Source organism: Rhinolophus hipposideros, assembly GCF_964194185.1.
Source record: "Rhinolophus hipposideros genome assembly, chromosome: 18".
Classification (NCBI taxonomy): Eukaryota; Metazoa; Chordata; class Mammalia; order Chiroptera; family Rhinolophidae; genus Rhinolophus; species Rhinolophus hipposideros.
Window position 1 is genome coordinate 46,731,724 of NC_138064.1, and position 15,314 is coordinate 46,747,037.

At 33.9% G+C, this 15,314-nt stretch overlaps 1 protein-coding gene across 1 annotated transcript in view; it reads right to left on the reverse strand.

Annotated features, from left to right (window-relative positions):
- The window catches only part of FBXL13 (F-box and leucine rich repeat protein 13), a 201,019-nt gene that overhangs the window by 122,471 nt on the left and 63,234 nt on the right, over positions 1-15,314 (reverse strand). The window contains exons 8-9 of the mRNA XM_081079549.1: positions 9,569-9,664; positions 7,559-7,691 (exon numbers count right to left, since the gene is read on the reverse strand). Of these exons, the coding sequence (XP_080935675.1) occupies positions 7,559-7,691; positions 9,569-9,664 (229 nt within the window). The remainder of the gene's footprint in view (positions 1-7,558; positions 7,692-9,568; positions 9,665-15,314) is intronic.

Here is a 15,314-nt window from a genome sequence, read left to right on the forward strand (position 1 = left end):
TCAGTGATGGATAAATAAACTGTGGTATATATATCCAATGGAGTATTATTCGCTCTTAAAAAGTTTTTTGGGTTTTTTTTCTCTTGTTTTTTGTTTTCTTGCTCTTTGCTCATTTGTTCTTTTTTTTTCAGGGTAAGAAAAATCCTCATTTAAAAAAATTTACTTTCCAATTATAGTTGACATACAACATTATATTTGATTCAGGTGTACAACATAGTGATTGGACATTTATATACCTTATGAAGTGATCATCCTGGTAAGTCTAGTATCCATCTGAAACCATGCTTGGTTATTACAATACTGACTATATTCCCTATGTTGTATATTCCTGTACCTATTTCCATAACTGGTAATTTGTACTTTATAATCCCTTTCAACTTTTTTATCCATCCTCCCAACCTCCCCTTTCCTGGCAACCATAAATTTGCTCTCTGTATTTATGAGTTTGTTTCTGGTTTTTTTGTTCATTTATTTTGTTTTTCAGATCTCCCATATCAGTGAAATAATATGGCATTTCTCTTTCTCTTTCTGACTTATTTCACTTAGTAAAATATCCTCTAGGCCCATCCATGTTGTCGCAAATGGCAAGATTTTATTCTTTTTTTATGGCTGAGTGATATTGAATTGTGTATATGCACCACTTTTTTTTTAAGTTACTTAAAAGCAACAGACACTAATTTATTTTATTTTTTTAATTGGGGAATATTGAGGAACAGTGTGTTTCTCCAGGGCCCATTAGCTCCAACTTATTGTCCTTCAATCTAGTTGTGGAGGGTGCAGCTCAGTCGCAGTCTTCAATCTTTAGTTGCAGGGGGTGCAGCCCACCATCCTTTGGGGAAATTGAACCGGCAACCTTGTTATTAAGAGTTTGTGCTCTAACCAATTGAGCCATCCGGCTGCCCCTCCAGCAACTTAGTGGCAACTCGTTGTCTTCAGTCTAATTGTGGAGGGTGCAGCTCACTGGCCCATGTGGGAATCGAACTGGCAACACTGTTGTTCAGAGCTCACGCTCTAACCAACTGAGCCATTCGGCTGCCCCTGCACAACTTCTTTATTCATTCATCAATCAATGGACACTTAGGTTGCTTCCATATTTTAGCTATTGTAAATAGAACTGCAATGAATATAGGGGTGCATATATCTTTTTAAATTAGTGTTGTGGATATTTTGGATAAATATCCAGAAGTAGAATTGCTGGGTCATAAGGTAGTTCTACTTTTAATCTTTGGAGGAACCTCCACACTGTTTTCCATAGTAACTACAACAATTTGCAATCCCAGCAAAAGTGCACAAAGGTTCCCTTTTCTCTATATCCTCGCCAACAATTGTTTGTTGATTTATTGATGATAGCCATCCTGGTAGGTGTGAGGTGATATCTCATTGTGGTTGTTATTTGCATTTCTCTAATGATTAGTGATGTTGAGCATCTTGTCATATGTCTATTGGCCACCTGTATATTCTCTTTAGAGAAATGTCTATTCAGGTCCTCTGCCCACTTTTTAATTGAATTGTTTGCTTGTTTGGTGTTGAGCTGTATGAGGTGTTTTTTTTTTAAATAGATTTTGGATATTAACCCCTTTTCAGATGCATCATTGGGAAATATCTTCTCTCGTTCAGTAGGATGTCTTTTCATTTTGTTGATGGTTTACTTTGCTGTGAAAAAGCTTTTTAGTTTGATGTAGTCCCATTTGTTTTTCTTTTGTTTCCCTTGCCTGAGGCGATATATCAGTAAAAATATTACTAAGAGTTATGCCTGAGAGTTTACTTCCTATATTTTCTTCTAGGAGTTTTATGGTTTGGGGTCTTACATTTAAGTCTTTAATCCATTTTTAGTTTATTGTTGTATATTCCATGAGAAGGTGGTGCAGTTTCATTTGTTTTTTGTGTGTATCTGTCCAGTTTCCCCAGCACCATTTTTTAAAATATACTTTTACCCCAATGTAAATTCTTGCTTCTTTTGTCATAGATTAAATGACCAGTTAGGCATGGGTTTATATCTGGGCTCTCTATTCTGCTCTATTGATGTATGTGTCTGTTTTTATGCCCATACCATGCTGTTTTGATTACTATGGCCTTGTAGTATAATTTGATATCAGGGAGAGTGGTACCTCCAGCTTTGTTCTTCTTTCTCAGGATTGCCATGGCTATTAGGGGTCTTTTATGGTTCCATATAAATTCCAGTATTATTTGTTCTAGTCCTATGAAAAATGTCATTGGCATTTTGATAGGGTTGCATTGAATCTATACACTGTTTTGTGTAGTATGGACATTTTAACTATATTAATTTTTTGTATCCATAAGCATGGTGTATGTTTCCATTTATTTGTATCTTCTTAATTTCTCTCTTCAATGTCTTCTAATTTTCTGAATACAGGTCTTTTAATTCCTTGGTTACATTTATTCCTAAATATTTTATTATTTTTTTGATGCAATTGTAAGTGGGATTGTTTTCTTAATTTCTCTTTTTGATAGTTTGTTGATATGTAAAATACAAACAATTTCTGAATATTAATTTTGAATCCTTCTAAAATCATTTATCAGGTCTACTAGTTTTTTTGGATGGAATCTTTGGGGTTCTCTACATGTTGTATCATGTCATCTGCAAATAATGACAATTTTACTTCTTTCTTTCACATTTGCATGCCTTTTCGTTCTTTTTCTTGTCAGATTGCTGTGGCTAGGACTTCCAGTACTATGTTGAATAAAAGTAGTGAAAGTGGGCATCCTTGTCTTGTTCCTGATTTTAAAGAAAAAGTGTTGAGCTTTTCACTGTTGGGTATGTTAGCTGTGGGTTTGTCATATATGACTTTTATTATGTTGAGGTGTGTTCCCTCTCTTGCCATTTTGCTCAGAGATTTTATTATAAATGGTTGTTGAACTTTGTCAAATCCTTTTTCTACATTTATTGATATAATCATATGATTTTTATCCTTCATTTTGTTTATGTGGTATATCACATTGATTGATTTGCAGATATTGAAACAGCCTTGCATCCCAGGAATAAATCCCAGTTGGTCGTAGTGTGTGATCTTTTTAATGTATTGCTGAATTTGGTTTGCTAACATTTTGTTGAGTAATTTTGCATTTATATTCATCAGGGATATTGGCTATAATTTTCCTTATCAGGGTAATGCCGGCCTCATAAAATGAGTTTGGGGGCCTTCCTTCCTCTTTAATTTTTGGAATAGTTTGAGAGGGATAAGTATTAATTTTTCTTTGAATGTTTGTTAAAATTCACCTGTGAAGCCATCTGGTCTAAGACACTAATTTTGGGGGAGTGTTTGATTACTGGTTCGATTCTGTTAGTAGTTATCAGTCTGTTCATATTTTTTGTTTCTTCCTGATTCAATCTTGGAAGATTGTACATTTCTGGGAATTTATCCATTTCTAAAAGTAAGGAAATTCTGAGAAATACTACAACTGGGGTGAACTCTGAAGACATTACACTAAGTGAAGTTAGCCAGTCACAAAAGGGCAAATGTTATATGATTCCATGCATAAGAGGTGTCCAGAGTATTCAAATCCATAAAGGTAGAAAGTAAAACAGTGGTTGGCAGGCTGGAGGGAGGGGATATACAGAGTTAGTGCTGAATGGTTCAGAGTTTCAGAGAAAAAGTTCTGGAGATGGATGGTGATGATGGTTGCACTACAGTGTGAATGTATTTAATGCCACAGAACTGTACACTTAAAATGGTTAAAAGTGGTTAATATGGTCATTTTTATGTTATGTATATTTTACTACAATTTAAAAAAGTAAAAAGTTTGTTGTTTGAAATGATCAACAAATTGACAAACCTTTAGCTAAACTGACCAAAAACCAAGAGGGAAGACTAAAATTTCTAAAATCAGAAAGTTCATACTTTACTATTTGCTTTAAAGGAATAAAATGGATTATAAAAGAATGTTATAATGTAGTGAATAATATTTTTAAACCTATGTATAGTGTCAAAAGGGTACTAGACTTACTGGGGAGATCACTTCATAAATTATATAAATATCTAACCAATATGCTGTACACCTGAAAATAATATAAAATAATATTGACTGTTAACTATAACTAAAAATTAGTCATGAGGAAATAAAGTACAGTATAGGTAATGTAGTAAATAATATTATAATAACTAGTTATAATGTCAGATGGGTAACAGACTTTATTGGGGTTACCACTTTGTGAGGTATATAAATGTCTAATCACTATGTTGTTTTATACATGTGAAACTAATAAAAAAAGAATACTATGAACCCCAACAATTGATTATTGAAATTATATTACCTACTCAGAAGTGACAAATTCCTAGAACATACCAAGTACCAAACTTGACTGAAGAATAAACAGAAAATCTGAATAGATCTATAACAGGTAAAGATATTAAATCAGCAATCAAAAATCTCCAAAAAAGAAAAACCTAGGACTACATGGCCTCACCGGCAAATTCTCCTAAACATTTAAAGGATAATTATCACTGATCCTTTTCAAATTCTTCCAAAAAACAGGAGAAAACACCTCTTAACTCATTCTATGAAGCTAGTATTATCCTGATAACAACTTCAGACAAAGACATCACAAAAAAGAATACTACAGACCAATATTCCTTTTAAATATACATGAAAAAAAGCATCAAGAAAATATTAGCAAACAGAATATAGCAACATATTACAAGGATTATACACTATGAACAAATGAGATTGATCCCAAGAAAGCAAGAACAGTTCAACATACAAAAATAAGTCAGTGCAATACATTATATTTAATAGAACTTAAAAAGTTGTCAGTTAATGCAGAGAAAGAATTTTACAGTATTCAACACCCTTTATGATAAAAACAAACAAACAAGCAAACTAGGAATTTGAGGAAACTTCATCAACCCAATAAATGGCATCTAAGAAAAACCTGCAATTAACATCTTACTTAATGGTGAGAGACTGGAAACTTTCCTTCTAGATCAGGAACAAGACAAGGATGTCTGCTCTCACCATTTTTATTCAAGACTATATTGGAAGTTCTGGCCTGAGCAAGTAGGCAAGTAAAGAAATAAAAGGTAGAATAGATATGGGTTATGGGGAGGGGGATGATGAAAATGTTTTGGAATTAGATAGTGATGATGGCTGTACAACATTGTGAATACAATAAAAACTAAATTTTACTCTTTAGATACTCAAAATTTAAAATTTTTAATTGTGTGAATTTTATCTCAATAAATAAATTGAAGTTTCCAGAGATACAAGTTCTGCCATTTCTTAGAAACTCATTTTACTGTTCAACCACCATTGCTATCATAAAAATGTTAGGTCAAACCAAAACCTCGAATGTAACATCTTGAATCTATTTTTTCTAAAAACCATAAATTTCTTTAATAGTATATATATTTTTATATATTTTTATATATATAGATATAGAATATGTATTCTGTATGTATTCTATATATATATTCACTCTATATATATGGATATATATGGGGGGATAGTGTTTTGGTCACTAATACATTAAACAAATTATTTTGTTTACTTTTATTACTATAATAGTAATAAACTGTTCCAAGATGGCATACTAAACACGTTTCAGCTTTCTTCTCCTGTCCAAATTCCAAGAAATAAGCATTTTTTTCAAAAACCTATAATATGCTTGGAAAACAAAGCAGAATGGTCTTAATGGATCAGAAATTAACAGTTCCTAAAAATCCAAAGGCAGACATGACCAGGTTGAATGAAGAATGTGCAGAAGATGACTGCTATAAAAGTGGGAATAACATTATATCTCTCTATGTAGTGTATCTGAGAAATTAAGATATAATAATCTTAACACTATTCTCATTAAAAATATGAAAAATCGGAGTCAAGAAAAAGACAAGATGGACGCATATCCCTGCTATTGAAAATAAGAACTAAAATACATAAGAATAGAAATGAATGAAAATAAAACTATTAATATTTTTAGATGATATGATAGTCTACCTAGAAAACCTAAAAGAATCAACAGACAAACCAATAAAATCAAGAAGAGAGTTTAATACTTCATTATATATCTTTCGTCAGCACCAGCAATAAACAATCAGAATTAATCCATTTTGTATATTTTATTTCTTTTTTCAATAAAAAAATACAGAAAAAGTTGACACTCCTTCTGAGCCTGTTCCCCATTTCATTCAACTCTCTCCAACTCAGAGGTAACCATTGTCTTGCATTTGGAGTTTTTCATTCCCATGCATGCTTTTCATATTTTGCTTTGTGTGTGTGTGTGTGTGTGTGTGTCTTTAAATATGTACATTATTAAAATTATTCCAAAATATAAAGTATTATTATTTTGCACATTGAGAAATTGTGTACAAATGGTATTCGATTATATATACCATTCTGCAACTTGCTTACATCCATCAATATCTGTAGATTCATTTATGTTGATATTTACATATGTTTAGGGCATTATTTCTGATCATGTAAAATCAATATGGATGTACACTTTCTGAAATTTTTTTCTCTCATTTCCAGAAATATGTCTCGACAGTATAAAATGCACCTCAAAGGATATATGGATTAATGCAATGGACTGAATGTTTTCGTCCCCCCAAAATTCATATGTTGAACTCCTAACCCCCAAAGTGATGGTATTAGGAGGTAGGGCCTCCAAGAAGTAATAGGCCATGAGGATGGTGATCTTATGAATAGGATTAGCGCCTTTTTACAGGGAAACCCAGAGAGCTCTCTCACCCTCTCTCTGTCAGTTGAGGACATAACAGGAAATAGGCCGTCTGCAACTGTGAAGAGGGCCCTCCCCAGAAGCTTACCATGCTGGCATCCTGATATCAAACTTCCAGTCTCCAGACTGGGAGAAATACGTTTCTGTTGTTTGTACTAAGACACCAAGTCTGTGAAACTTTATTATAGCAGCCTTACTAAGATAGTTAAAAACAAATATTACAATGAAAGTACAAAGCAGTTTGGAAAAAAATTGGACATAACTTCAATGCCCATCAGTAGAAAGAAATTTAAAAACTTTATGATACATCCATACTATGGAAAATAATTTTAAGTATTTAAAAACAATTTAGTAGATCTATATGTACTGACATGGAAAAAATTCCAAGATGTAAAGCAATATGGTCCCTTTTATGTTGAAATTTTTAATTGTGTAGTTTTAATTACATATATGTAAATATATTTTAGAAAAACAGTTACAAAACTGATAATATTGAGTACCTTTGAGTAAGTGAATGAGTTTGAGGGAAACAAAGGGAGGTTTTTGCTTTTACTGTATATCATTAGAATTTTAAAAATGAGATATATATATATATATTTTAGGAGATAAATTGATGATACATAGATAGACAAATGCTAGACAAAAAGAAAAAAAAGTGGTCAATTAGAATGAACAAAGAACTAGCTCCCTGAGTATACGATCCAGTAAAAGCTGACTACATTACAAGCTTTTTAGATGATTTTGATTGGCATTCTTATGGCCTAAAACTGTAACTGAAGTTTCCATTCTATTTTTACTTTTCTTCATATTCGTTTAATTAAAACACAGGAAAGCAAGACAAACAGTTGTAATTAACATACTTACTGACAGATTTCAAAGTTTTCAATCGGAGAAGACAACCATGAAAATTCAAGCGCAGCACATTTAGACGCCACCTTTGCAAAGCTGACACTATATATTTATCTGTGATCATATCTTTTACTGAGGAAAAATCAATCTAAAAAGAGAAAACAAAAGACATTAAGAAATGAAAAGATCTTTTGCATGTAAACTTTTAAAAATATTTTTAAAGCATCAAGGACTAAAATTTATCACATCACTCATTTTGGGGGGGCGTTGTTGTTTTTCATGGTCAGTCCCAATTTTAATTATGAACAGATTTTCTTTTTTGTGGTCATTCCTGGATTTAATTACAAACAGATTCAAAATTTCCAGTGCATGTTGACAGCCATGAGGGTGGGGGGCTCACATCCACCCAACGCCAACCTGGTCAATTGTCTTGCGGTGGCCTGGATACCCCCATCATCCCAGGTGAGCCCCAAGACTTCAATGTCAATGCAACCTGGGTTGATTATTAATGAGTTTCTGCTTTTTGTTTTATGAGCACAGAACATATTGAATCCTTGACTATGGGAAAGACAATTTAAAGTGTGCAGTTTACAATGGCTTTTACATAATTTATAATTTGGAAGAGCAACCAATGGATGGCAGAGGGAGGAGGTGGAAGAAGGGGGAAAAAAGTATCATCTGTGAAAAGAGCTGTCATCAGGGATGACAAAAATACATGCTTATTTTTGGTTGTTGGCTGAGACCCATCCCCAGTGTCTCTTTGGAACGAGAAAAACAGGCAAATTCTAGGTTACAAGAACAGTATCAAACTAGTATAATACAAGAATAGTACAGAGGTACCAGCCTAGAAGCTCATACGAGAAAATGCTAAGTGTATGTGTGTCTATGTGCATGCAAACACACTAAGATTATCAAATAAACTTTGTTTACACATTGAGTATTTTAGCCCTCTTTCATGCTCAGTTGTTTCTTCCTTTACTCCATATTTTGGGCTGCTTTATTATGTTTTTTGAACTAAAATAGTGGCTAGTATTTATTGCCCACTGCTTACATACAGACTACACTCAGGACTTTACTTGCATTTTTCAATTTATCTCTGGTAAGCCTAACATATACAATGGAGCTTTGATTCAATCCAAAAATAATACTCACTTTATTTCTACCATTTAAATAAGAAGATACTAATAACTTACCTGTTAAAATAACATTATCTTTTTATCTCATCTTGTAGGCTTGTGTCTGCACAAAAGAGAAACAAGTGCACCTACTCTTGGTGACCACAGAGTGGGGCATGGGGAAGAAGGTAGTCATGATTATATTTGGCTTAACAACAGTCCCTCTCCTTTAAGAACTAAAATAGAGTCATGCACTGCGTTTTGGTGAATGATAGACCACATATATGAAGATGGTCCCATAAGCTTATAATGGAGCTGAACACTTGCTATCGCCTAGTGATGTCGTAGCCATTGTAACATCTTAGCACAACTCATGACTCCTGTGTTTGTGGTGATGCTGGTGTAAAGAAACCTGCTGTGCTTCCAGTTGTGTAAAAGTGTAGCATTAGCATGTACAATTATATATAGTACATAATACTTGATAATAAATGACTTGTTATTGGTTTATGTGTTTACTACACTATACTTTTTATCATTATTTTAGAGTGTACTCTTTCTACTTATAAAAAAGTAAGTTTGTTGTAAAACAGCAGCCACGTGATGCCAGCAGCAGCCTCACATCTCGTGTTTACCCCCTCTCTGGATTGCATCATCTTCTCTTGTGCTTGATTTAATTTCGTGTTGTTTTCTACAGTAACATGTCATACAGGTTCATAGCCTAAGAGCAAAGGGCTACAATATATAACCCAGGCCTATAGTCAGCGATACCGTATAGATTCGTGTCAGTGCGCCCTATGAGGTTGCGCCAAAACACAAAATCGCCTGGCCACGCATGTCTCACAACCCATCCCCATTGTTACGTGGCACGTGATGGAAAAGACATAGCTTCACGCAGTTAGTGTCTACTTACACCATTCCACAATGAGCTTGTTTGTGTCATCAGCCTCCAGGAGTGACAAACCTGACCACATATCACCACATCTCTTAAACTGAGGTAGAAGAAAATCTAAACACAAAGAAAAGAAATATACAATTTTGAAAACTGTGAATTTTGATGTAACTCTTCCATTACATTTTTTTGTTGTTCTTTTGGTATTAATAATGATAATGTATCCATCCATTATAGAAGCAGGGGTTTAAGTGCTGGAATGTTGTCTAAAAATAGGAATTTTATCTAAAGTACTATATAATTTATCCGTTGATACCTTTGATATAATGGGATCATTTTAATTGATAGTTGCAGAAGAATGGTGAGAAAATAGGTACATAGAAGGTACTCAATAATTGCTTCCTGAACTGAACTGGATTCTTTCTAAAGTTACAGGATTCCTGGGAAAGATCAATAAACCCACCTTGGCTTCTATTTCTAGAAAAAATGGTAGACTAGAAAATCTGGAAATCCCCTAGATATAAAACATCAGTGAGTGCTAAAACAAACATTTTCAAAATATTCTTTAAATTTTTTAAATTTCAGCTTTATCAAGATATAGTTGACATATAAAATAGTAAGATTTAAAGTGTATATTGTGGTGATTTGATACACATACACATTGTGAAAGGACTCTCCTATCTAATTAACTCAACTGTTACTTCACATATTTATTGTGCAAGAGAGAGAGAGAGAGAGAGAGAGAGAGAGAGAGAGAAAGAGAGAGAAAGAGAGAGAGAAAGAGAGAGAGAAAATATCTAAGTTCCACTCTCGTAATAAATTTCAATTATACAATACAGTGTTATCAACTATAGTCACCATGTTTGACATTATATCCTCAGACCTTATTCACCTTATAGCTGAAAGTTTGTACATTTTTACCAACTTCTCTTTACTCCTCCCATCCCAAGCTTCTGGCAACCACTTTTCTATTCTCTCAAACAAATGCATTTTAAAAAAACAACTGAGATTTCAAGGAAGTAAGGAAAATGTCGAGGGCCCCAATCCTTGTAAATGCACACTCATATAAATAAGGTGTTCATGCTCTAGTTGCTCGGATGGGGAAGTAGTGGGGATGGTTGCTGCATTTCATAACACATAGGTTCAGGTTTTCCTGGCCATTCAGAGACAGAAAAAGTCATTAGGTATGTATGAAACTGGGAGCCATAACTGAGTTAGAAAAAGAGAGAGAGAAATCCGGGATTAAGAGAGAGATTAAAAAGAAAAAAACCTACCTACTGGCAAGAAAAAAGTTAAGATACCTAGCCTTGGATGAAAAAACAATTTCCCAAAGACTCTGTAACCAAAACTAGCTATCATGTGGATTAGGATTTGAATTTTAATTGTTTGTGGAATCCAATTTGAATTTATTACTGTAGTAATTGGATTTGATACATTTGGTGCAAAGAGCTTCCGAATTGTTAGTAGCTCTGAGACATTTGGCAGAAATAAATACCGCTCTCTCTAAAGAGACACATCCTCAAACTAGGCCTTCTAGGATTTCCATAGATTGAGTCCCAACAAAATGACTTCTCAATAAATATTACAAAACACGTAAAGGAAAAAATCCAACAACATTCAACAACAGAAAAACAATAACTTTAAATAAAATTGTCAAATAGTAATTATAAAAACATTAAGGTGATAAAGACATAGAAAGAAAATTAAGTCCTTGAGAAAAGCTGTTGCTGAAAAAGGACTTGGCAGATTTATAAAGGAACCAAATAAAATTCATGAGAATTAAAAATATGATTGAAATTAAAAACTCAATGGATTAGTTAAACAGCAAATGAAACCTCGCTGAAAGGGAATTAGAAAACTAAAACACATATTGGAAGAAATTACAGATGATAAGGTATAAAGAGACAAAGAGATGAATATACAAATGTTAAGAGACACATTTTTATAACATGAAAGGGTTCAACATTCTATATATCTTTATAGAATTTCCTGAAGTAGAAAAAAGAAAGAATGGTATCAAACCAAAATTTAAAAATACCACAGATAAAAATGTTCTAAAACCGATAAAAAGCAACAAAATTCTCAGATTCAAGAAGTATAAGAAATCCCAAATAGGAAAACCAAAAGATACCATGACAATTGTAGTGAAATTTCAAAAGGGCATGATCAATGGAAAATCTTAAATGCAACCAGAGACGGATTACCTACTAAAGAATGTCACTTAGCAACCACAGAAATCAGCAGAAGGCAGAAATCAGCAGAAAATACTTATCAATCTCAGATACCACATGCAAGTAAATTATAACTCAAGGATGAGCATCAAGTAAAAATGCTTTAAGACAATGATTGACAGTTTGCCTCCAATAGACCCTTCACAAAAGAACTTCTAAAAGACATCACAATCAGAAAAAGAAGTGAGATGGAAGTAATAATGATAGGCAAAGAAAATAATAACTATAGGAATAAAGCCATTAACTTTATTAAAAAGTAAAATGGTGATGATGAATGTGGGAAAAAACACTAGATAGTACTAATACGCATATTCTAACTCTAGAGAGAGTAATCAGAATTAAAATGCTCTAAATTCTAGTATTTAGAAAGTATATCAGGTTTGACAAGTAAGTTCACACTTGTTGCAAAGATGTTGCTAACCATTTTTTATATCGGAGGGATTATTCATTATGAATTTGTACCAACTGGACAAACAGTTAACCAAGTTTATTATTTGGAAGTGCTGAAAAGGCTGCATGAAAAATTAGATGACCTGAACTTTTCGCCAACAATTCATGGCTCGTGCATCATGACAATGCACCAGCTCACAATGCACTGTCTGTAAAGGAGTTTTTAGCCAATAAACAAATAACTGTATTGGAACACCCTCCCTACTCACCTAATCTGGCCCCCAGTGACTTCTTTCTTCACCCAAAGATAAAGGAAATATTGAAAGGAAGACATTTTGATGACATTCAGGACATCAAGTGTAGTACGACAACAGCTCTTTTTCTGGCCATTCCAGAAAAAGAGGTCCCAAATTGCTTCCAAGGGTGGACTAGGCACTGCCATCAGTGATAGCTTCCCAAGAGGAGTATTTTGAAGGTGACTGTAATGATATTCAGCAATGAGGCATGTAGCACTTTTTCTAGGATGAGTTCACGAATTGTCCAACCTCATAGTTATTAATTTACTTTAAGCTTTATTAAGGTAAATGCACATGTTGAAAATATTTAAAAGAAACCACTGAAATGATAGAAATAGAATGTGTATTTTCTAAAACATGAAAATGGGAAAAGGGGATAGATCTTAAAATTCAATTTCAAGAAGGCAGGAAAAGAGATAAAACAAGCATATAAAATAAAGATAAATAGTATAAAATGATAAAAATAAATCCAAGTATATCTAGTAACTATAAATTTTACAAACTTCACTAGTTGGAAGATAAATGTTATCCTTAATAAGGCTTTTTGATATTAATATAGCTATCACATTTCCTTTCATTTATGTTCATCTTGTTCAGTATAATATTTCAGGTGGATTTTTAAAGGTTATCTAATAAAGAGGGTCACTACATGATAGTTAAAACAATTCAAACAATTTACTGGAGATACATAACAATTTTAAATGTGTAAGTATCTACTAACAGTCATGAAGATACAAGGAGAAATTTAAAAATCCACAATCATAATGAAAGATTAAATCAAAACTCTCAGCTGTTGAGAAATCAATGTGAGGAAATAAATCTTCCCTGGATTTCTGAGTGCTCCTATAAAAAGCTCCAGCCTTTGGAGACACAGAAGTCTATAAGATATAAACGTAATATTTTGCCTTCACTTCCTCTACAAACATTTCACTTTCCACATACTATGGGGATTAGACCTGTAGACATTTGTCTACTTAATTTCTCTGATTCAAAAGGATAATTAAACTTTTCTTGTCTCCCCAAGAAGGCCAATGGTTATAGTATACACTGGCCCCCTGTAACAAGCTTCCAACGTGTCAGAAAGACACGTTGTGAATTATTAATGTAATAATAATGTAAATTATTAGGGAATAATAATTTCAAGGAGAAATGTATCCCAGCACCTTGGAAATATCTCTAATTTAATTTTTAAATTAGTTTCAGGTGTACAACACAACATAATGATTAGAGGGGAATATAATCAATAATGTTCTAAAGATTATGTAGGGGGCCGGCCCGGTGACTCAGGTGGTTGGAGTTCCATGCTCCTAACTCCAAAGGCTGCTGGTTTGATTCCCACATGGGCCAGTGGGCTGACAACCACAAGGTTGCCGGTTCAAATACTTGAGTCCCGCAAGGGATGGTGGGCTCTACCCCCTGCAACTAAGATTGAACACGGCACGTTGAGCTGAGCTGCCTTGTGGATGGCTCAGTTGGTTGGAGCAGGGGCTCTCAACCACAAAGTTGCCAGTTCAATTCCTCGAGTCCCACAAGGGATGGTAGGCAGCGCCCCCTGCAACTAGCAACAGCAACTGGACCTGGAGCTGAGCTGTGCCCTCCACAACTAAGATTGAAAGGACACAACTTGACTTGGAAAAAAATCCTGGAAGTACACACTATTCCCAAATAAAGTCCTGTTAAACAACAACAGAAAAAGATATAGGGTGGCTGAGTGGATAAGAAAACAAGGCCTTTGATATGCTGTATACAAGAGACTCACCTGAGATGAAAAGACACACAGGCTGAAAGTGAAGGGATGGAGTAAGACATTTCATGCAAATGGAAATGAGGGAAAAGCTGAAGTAGCAATACTTATATCTGACAAAATACACTTTAAAATGAAGAATATATTACAATACAAAGATGGGCACTACATAATAATAAAGGGATTGATCCAACAAGAGGACATAACCCAAGTAAACATCTATGTACCCAACACAGGAGCACCTAAATATATAAAACAGATATTGACTAACATAAAGACAGAGATCAACAATAACACTATCACAGTAGGGGACTTCAACACACCACTGACAACAAGCGACAGGTCCTCTAGATGGAAAATAAATATGGAAACAGCGGCCTTAAATGACACATTGGACCAGTTGAATTTAATAAATATTTTCAGAGCATTTCACCCCAAAGCTGCAGAATACACAGCCTTCGTAAGCACACATGGAATATTTCACAAGATCAACCACATGTTAGGTCACAAAACAAGTCTCAATAAATTTAAGAAAAGTGAAATCATACCAAGTGTCTTCTCTGACTGCAGTGCTACGAAATTAGAAATCAACTACAGGAAAAAACCATGAAGACACATAAATACATGGAGTCTAAATAACATGTTACTAAATAATGAATGGGTCAACAATGAGATCGAGGAAGAAATCAAAAGCTATCTCGAGACAAATGAAAATGAAAACACAACGACCCAAAATCTATGGGATGCAGCGAAAGCAGTCCTAAGAGGGAAATTCATAGCAATGCAGGCCTACCTAAAAAAACAAGAATAATCACAAATCAACAGTTTAACCTTACACTTAAGGGATCTGGAAAAAAAGCAGCAAAATATGCCCAAAGGGAGTACAAGGAGAGAGACAATAAAGATCAGAGTGGAAATAAATGAAATAGAGACTAAAAAAAAATACAAAAGATCAATGAAATGTTTAAGGAGTTAAGTTACGACATAAGGAAGGATAGAGAAATCATAAAGAACAACCAGTGAGAACTGAAGAACACAATAACTGAAATAAAGAACACACTTGAATGAATTACCGACAGGTTAAATGAGGCAGAGGATTGAAACAG